Raw genomic sequence first — 7416 nt, forward strand, 5'->3', positions numbered from 1 at the left:
TCTTTTAAAATCACCTTCCTCGTAGGATCGATATTTTTATACTATAACTTGATCAATTGTACACTTGCAATTTTGGTACATAATTATGCCGCATCACTACTCATACTAGAAATGAAAAGCAAGAAATTATAATTTAAACTATAAAACATAAAAAAGGAATAATAAAATAAATCTAAACTATAAAGCAATAAAAGAGAGAAATAGAAAATCTACACTGTAAAACATAAAATAGTAAGGAAATAAATCTACACTATAAAGCATAAAGAAAATCTATACTACAAAGCAATACATCTAAACTACTAATTATGAAATAAAATTCTAAAGCATGCAACTCTAAAACAAAAGGTAAAAGAGGAAAATAAAAATTTACATTGCAAGTGTTAGCTTTTGTGAAGCAAATCTCATCTTCTTCATCAAAAAAGAAGAAGAACAAAATTTAAAAAGAATAATTTTATTTATTTATTATAAAGTAAGTTTATAATTTTGGAAGACCTTCTCAATTAAGAATGATCATCCTCCCCAAAAAGGATTTCATAAAAGTTTTCACATCTCCCTAACCCTCATTCTCTATCCTTATTTATAGCCTACATCAATCAACCACAACCCCTTGGATTACTTTTGAACTCCAAGAAATCAAAATCAATTATTGATACATTTCTATTACAATCTAATCTAATAGCTCATTGATTAGCTAATCGATAAGTGAATCAATTAGTCCGCAATAGATTTTTTTTTTTTTTTGACTTATTGACTTAATTTCATTATGGGCTTTTGACTTGGTGGGCTTCCTCTAGGCTTTTAGTATGCTTTTAAGAAGAGGTGTTTTGGGCTTCATTTGAGGTCTTATTTAATAAATCTCTTATTTCCTAGAAATTCACAAAATAACCAATATTATCAGATATATTTATTCAATAAAATAGATAAGAAGGATATAAAACTATAACGAAATGTAATGATCAATAGTCGGTTGAATGAATCACCTTTGTGTTTAATGCGATAATGACCAAATGGCAGAAGTGCTGACATCGTCCGATGAGTCTTTATGACTTCTTCCTGAGGAGTCAAAATGATTCTAGCCATGCATTAAATGCGATGGCGACTGGGCGACAAAGCTAATAGGTCATCATTGTTCAAGAAGTTCGCGTAGATGACGTCTTTTGTCTTGGACTTAGATTCCTTTAGCAGGTCCTGGCTTGAGGACATCATTCGTCTTGGACTCGGGCTATCAAAGAAATCGACGGTGCTCTCATCTGGGTTAGGCTTTCAGATTATACGACTTGGCCAGCTAATTATGACACATGACTGGCTCTCAGGAGTTCATTAGACTCGGTAATTCTCAGAATTTAACATATATACACCAAAGAAATTCATCATAAAAACAAGGAATACACCATAATATGCTGATATGCTTTCTTGTACACCAAGTATTTTCTAGAACTGTCGACCATAAGTACCAACTTTATACATATTATTACTTCAGTGATGATAACATATATAAACGTGACACAGAGACAATAAGACCTATATTTTGGTCAGATCCAAACTGTTGATGAGATGATCTCACGCGACAAGTAATGTCTCTCTTACATAGCTAAATTGTGTTTATGTGGCTTAGGTTAAGCAGGATCTTAACTGAGTGAGTCCCTTTTGATCCCCGATTGAAAGGGGGAAGAACTCTTTGATCCCCATCTATTTTTTTCCCTAATTTGTCTGGACCACACTTAATTGTTAATTCTAAGGGAAGAAGAACACCCAATTTAATTCCTAATTTCAACGGACCACATACAATTTTAACCCTAGAAGGAAGAAAAACACTCAATTTGCTATTCTCTCATTTGAGCCCTAATTTAAAAAGAGAAAAATCACTTTGATCCGCACCCTTTTGAGCCCTAATTTGAATGAACCACCCTCAATTTTAATCTTAGAAGGAAGAAAAATATACAATTTGATCCCCAGTTTCAATTGCCATGATCCAAATCTAAACATAGAAGGAAAAACAACACCCTATTTAATCCAAGCCATTTTGAACCCTAATTTAAGAAGGAAAATAATCTTCATTTTTAACTTAAATTAATGAATGAGCCCATTGCTTGTCATGTAAGAAGTTATATCAGAATCATGTGACAAGTCGCGTGAGGTTTAGACACCGGAATTTTGGCTCCAGCTAAAAAATAGGCATTATAATCGCTATGCCCCCACTTAATATATATTTTTTATTATCGAAATAAGAACACAAATCAAGTTGATAGTTAAGAGTTAATAAAATATATTGCTAATTTCCCAAGGATGAACATATTGAATTAAATATTTCTACCATCTTTTCAACCAACAATGATGAGCTAATCTGGGACATTGTTCATTAATTGTTGGTTAGTGATCCAACACATTCATGTTTGTACTTTATAACCAAAATCACACACCCTCCTTTGGAAATTTTGAGATGAAACCCAAGATAAAACGTGTCATGTCAATGAAAGGACAACTGACGAGAAACCACCTACTCACATAGTGACATGAGCATTTTATCACTGGTCCAAAAATAGACGAGCAAGCAAACTCCGGCCAAAGTCAGAGTCCCATCCAGTCTCGATCAATCTCATGAAGCAAAAAACTCCAATATCATCCTCTCAATTTAGCAAACAAATCCCTCATCAAACAACGTCGATCCCCCACAAAATCCCATATCAAGTTCAAACCAAATCCAGATCGATGAAAACATACAGCTACCCTGATTTGTTAAAAAGCTGCAACTCGAGGAGAGGAGGAGAGAATTCGATCTACTACAATAAAGAATTACATAAACAGAGACGATGATAAAATAGGGAACCGCAGCCAAAAGATTAACAACAAACGGTAGAAATTACGGTGGAGGGATAATGCTGCAGCTCCACTCGAAGAGGAACTAGCCGAAGAAGTCTGGTGCGCTGAAGGACCACTCGCGTTGTTAGCTCCGCAAACACCAACACCAACCTTAACCCCTTCAAGTCTCTGAGACCCGTCAACACAGAGCCCAGGGTTCCCGCTCAGGTCCAAGTTTCTCCCGAGCCTCGTTATAAAGCTAGAGCCAAAAGGAACAACTCCGCCGAGCAAATTCCTGCTCAGATTCAGATGATACATCCTCCCAAGCTCACTCAGCCCTCTTGGTATCTCTCCAGTAAGCCTGTTGTTCTCCAAAGACAATGTAGTTAGGTTCGTCAACCAACCAAAGCTCCCCGGTATCGGGCCGGTGTAGCCTGAATTAGCCAGCCTAAGCTCTTGGAGCTTCACCAGCCTCCCTAGCTGAAATGGCAGAGGAACGAACATGGGATTGTCGTCCATTAGGAAGTACTGAAGGCTCCTGAGGTTTGGTAGTCCTTTAGGGAAAACCCCACTAAGCTTGTTGTTGCTGAGAGCCAAAAAGTTTAGTAAGCTCAAATTGCCTAAGCTCTCCGGGATTGCACCGGTCAATGAGTTGGAGCTCAGGTCCAGTTTCTGGAGGAGGCCCATTTTCCCGATTGATTGTGGAATTGGCCCGGAGAGCGAGTTGTAGCTCAAATCAAGGCCTGCGAGGCTCTTGAGCTCACTGAGTTTTGCCGGAATTTGACCAGCCAGTGAGTTGTAGCTGAGGTCCAAGTGAACGAGAGAGGCCAGCAAGGAGATGGACTCGGGGATTTTGCCGTAGAGCCTGTTCTGAGAGAGAGTGAGGACCTGGAGAGAGGCCAGCAAAGAGATTTGAGGTGGGATTGGGCCCACAAGAGCGGGGTTTGATTTCAGGCTCAGCTGCTGAAGAGCAGAGGAGGGCTTTGAGGGAGCGGAGAGGGTGGTCTTGGTGAACCTGAAGCAGTTGAAGAAGAAGAGGGATTGGAGGTGAGGCAGGTTGAAGATTTGAGCGGGAAAGGCTGCGGTTTTCTTGCAGCCGGGGTTTGGGGAGCTGCCGAAGTCGAGCCTGGTGACGTGGAGGTGGTTGTCTTCAAGACGCTTGCACTCGAGCCCAGGCCACGAGGAGCCAGGCTTGCAGGGCTCAGGGTTTGAGGACCTCCAGTCCCTGTCAGAGGACATGGACTCCATTACCTTGAACAGGGTTTCTCTCTCCGAGGGGTCCATGACCATGGACTGTAGAGAGCTGGGGATGAAGGGGAGGGAGAGGAGGAGGGAGAGCGAGGTGAGGAGCAGTGACATTTTAGGAGCTGGTTTCTGCTGCTCTCTCTTCTTCTCATGGAGTTGGTGGGGTGGGGGGGCTGGAAGAAGAAGAAGAAGGGAGAGGGGTTTTGAGAGAGAGAGGAGAGCTGATTTGATTGAAGTGATGTATGAATGGGGCCCTGCCTTGTCTCCATGTTTTGATGCAGGGAGTTTTGAAATGGAGAACCATGTTGATGTAGGGTCAGGGGACATCGAAATTGAAAAGGTTGGAAATGGTGGGGTGTTGTTTGCAAACACAAGTTCTCCCCTGTCTCTAGAGGTTTCTGGCAGAACGCTGTTCATACGATACCTCTTAAAGTAATAGTAAATTCTTATCTGTTATGAATGATTGTTTAAGACGGTATATTTCTGGCATAATAGCTATACGAAAGATACCAGGCGAAACGATATAAAAATCAACATGAATGTTGATTTTAGTCTTCATACCGTCGATGGTCACGAGGCAACCGGCAATGGTTAATAATCAATCGATGGATTACATTGCACAATGGGAGAAAAATAGAAACTAGATTCAACACCATCGACGGAGGCCCATCAATGGTCAGCTATACCATCGATGGTCTACAGTGAACATTTGATCAATTCTAGAAATCAGAATTTGAATCATTGATGGACTACAATGTAACCATCGATGCTGAGCATGGGACCATCAATGGTTGTGCTCCACCATCGATGGTGACGATGCTGATTGGCACATTTAGTGATTTAATCCCAACCGTTCGTCTACCCCTTTTATCTCCAACTTCTACTGTGATTCTTATATCTCTTTCCTTTATTATCAAAGCCTATATAAGATAGAAAGATATCATATTTTGGAAGGTTCATGCTTTGCGAAATAGAGAGATTTATTCTAGGGTTTTGATAGAGTAGTTAGTTTGTAATTTCAATCTCCGGAGCATCGTCAAACTCTTTATCATCGCTCTCGGCATTTAAGGAATGTTGCTCTTTGCATTCAACTGTTGGGGATGCACAACCCCCCTGATGCGATTTGGAAATAGAGATTTAGGAGAGGAGAGAAAAACAAACAATCTCAAACACACAAGATTTACGTGGTTCGCTTCTCAGTGTGAGAAACTACGTCCACGGCCGCCGTAGGAGAAAAATTCACTATTTTTCATCTCAATACATCATGCCCTAGCCAACCCTTTTATAGACTTAAGGGTTTAACCAATAAAGAAGGAAACATAACAAAACAGGTTAAAATTCGAAACTGGGCCAAAACCCGACTCCGGTCGACCACAGCACCACGTGCGGTCGACCGCGACGAATCCTATTCCTGATCGAGCTCTTTGGACTTTGGGCGGTCGACCGCAGCGCCATGTGCGGTCGACCGGGCATGTCTGATAGTTAGGCTTCACATATCCTAACAATCTCCCACTTGGAGACTAACTATCAATCTCTTTCAGCTCTCTCTGCGGCGACGGCCTCCATTTCATCAAGTGCTGAGGCCAACTGAAGTTGAACACAACTTCAGTTTCTCTGTAGTGACAACCTTGGTAAGCATATCAGCTGGATTCTTGCTTCCTTGAATCTTCTCAAGTTCCAACATGTCCTCGTCCAACGCTGATCTTATGAAGTGGTAGCGGACCTGTATGTGTTTGGTCCTTGCATGAAAAGCGGGATTCTTTGCCAAATGAATTGCGCTCTGACTATCACAATGTAGAACACTCTTCTCATTTTTCTGTCCCAGCTCCTCCAAGAAACCCTGCAACCATATCATCTCCTTGCTCGCCTCTGTCACAGCAACATATTCATCCTCTGTCGTTGATAAAGCAACGATCTTCTGCAACTGAGAAACCCAGCTAATAGCTGTAGAGCCCAAAGTGAATACATATCCTGTAGTGCTTCTTCTCTGGTCTATCTCACCAGCATAGTCTGCATCAACAAAACCCTGCAGGACTAACTTGCCTCTTCTGAAGCATAAACAATCTTCTATTGTACCTCGCAGGTATCTCAGAATCCACTTTACTGCTTCCCAGTGCTGCTCTCCTGGATCTGACATAAATCTACTCACTGCTCCCACTGCATGGGCAATGTCAGGTCTCGTGCATACCATGGCGTACATAAGGCTTCCAATGGCTGAAGCATATGGAACCTTAGCCATGTATTCCTTCTCTTCATCAGTCTCGGGGCACTGCTCCTTAGTCAATCTGAAATGACTAGCTAACGGTGTGCTAACGGCCTTAGCACCACTTATCCCAAATCTCTCAAGCACCCGTCGAATATACTCGGCCTGAGATAGCCGCAGTGTGCCCAAGAGTTTATCTCTACTTCATGTCGAACTCACTCGACAGCTGCTTCTTCAGTTTCTTGATCTCTGTCATATCTGAACCGGCTACTAGCATGTCGTCGACATATAAAAGCAGGATGATGTAACTGTTGTCAAACTCCTTGACAAAGCAACAGTGATCAGCATTGCACCTGGAGTAACCGTTCCTGTGCATGAATCCATCGAACTTTTTGTACCATTGCCTTGGAGCTTGTTTTAGGCCGTACAAGCTCTTCTTCAATCTGCATACCATCCTCTCTTTTCCCTTCTGAGTAAACCCCTCTGGCTGCTGCATATATATCTCTTCCTCTAGGTCATCGTGGAGGAAAGCTGTCTTCACATCTAGCTGCTCGAGATGTAGATCTTCAGCTGCAACAATACTCAGGACTGTTCTGATGGTAGTCAGTTTGACTACTGGAGAGAAGATATCTGTGTAATCAACTCCTTCCCTCTGTTGAAATCCTTTAACCACCAATCTGGCCTTGTATCTCTTGGAACCATCATGTTCCTCTTTGATTCTGTACACCCATTTATTGCTCAAGGCCTTTTTCCCCGTTGGTAGCTTCGCAAGTTCCCATGTCTTGTTGGTGTTCAAGGATTTTATTTCATCTTTCATGGCGAGCTCCCACTTGCTCGCATCATCCACTCGAAGGGCCTCATCATAGCTTTCTGGCTCTCCACCGTCACTCAACAATAGGTAGTTGAGATGAGCTCTGGGCTGTAGTGATGGATACTTTGGATTAGGCTTGGGGACTCTAGCTGACCGCCTCAACTCTTTAACGGGCGAAACAGTCTCTCCATCTTCATCTGCCCCTCTGAAGTGGTCTCATCCATCATCTCTTCTTCTTCATCAGAACTAGCTTCGGGATTGGCTCCACTTGAGGCATCATCTGACTCGAAATATGTAGGATCACTCTGCATCGAGCTAGTGGGCTGAACTGCATCACGGTCTTTGTAGAGGACTGATT

The 7416-nt window shown here is 42.0% G+C and overlaps 1 protein-coding gene across 1 annotated transcript; it reads right to left on the bottom strand.

Moving 5' to 3' along the window:
- Positions 1 to 2599: 2599 nt before the first annotated feature.
- Positions 2600 to 4386, bottom strand: LOC109827072 (protein TOO MANY MOUTHS-like). Its single transcript, XM_020394036.1, has one exon. It carries the CDS (start codon positions 4369 to 4371, stop codon positions 2794 to 2796), a length of 1578 nt encoding a protein of 525 aa, XP_020249625.1. The 5' UTR covers positions 4372 to 4386; the 3' UTR covers positions 2600 to 2793.
- Positions 4387 to 7416: the final 3030 nt, after the last annotated feature.

Source organism: Asparagus officinalis, unplaced genomic scaffold (assembly GCF_001876935.1).
Source record: "Asparagus officinalis unplaced genomic scaffold, Aspof.V1 AsparagusV1_Un16, whole genome shotgun sequence".
NCBI classification, from domain to species: domain Eukaryota; kingdom Viridiplantae; phylum Streptophyta; class Magnoliopsida; order Asparagales; family Asparagaceae; genus Asparagus; species Asparagus officinalis.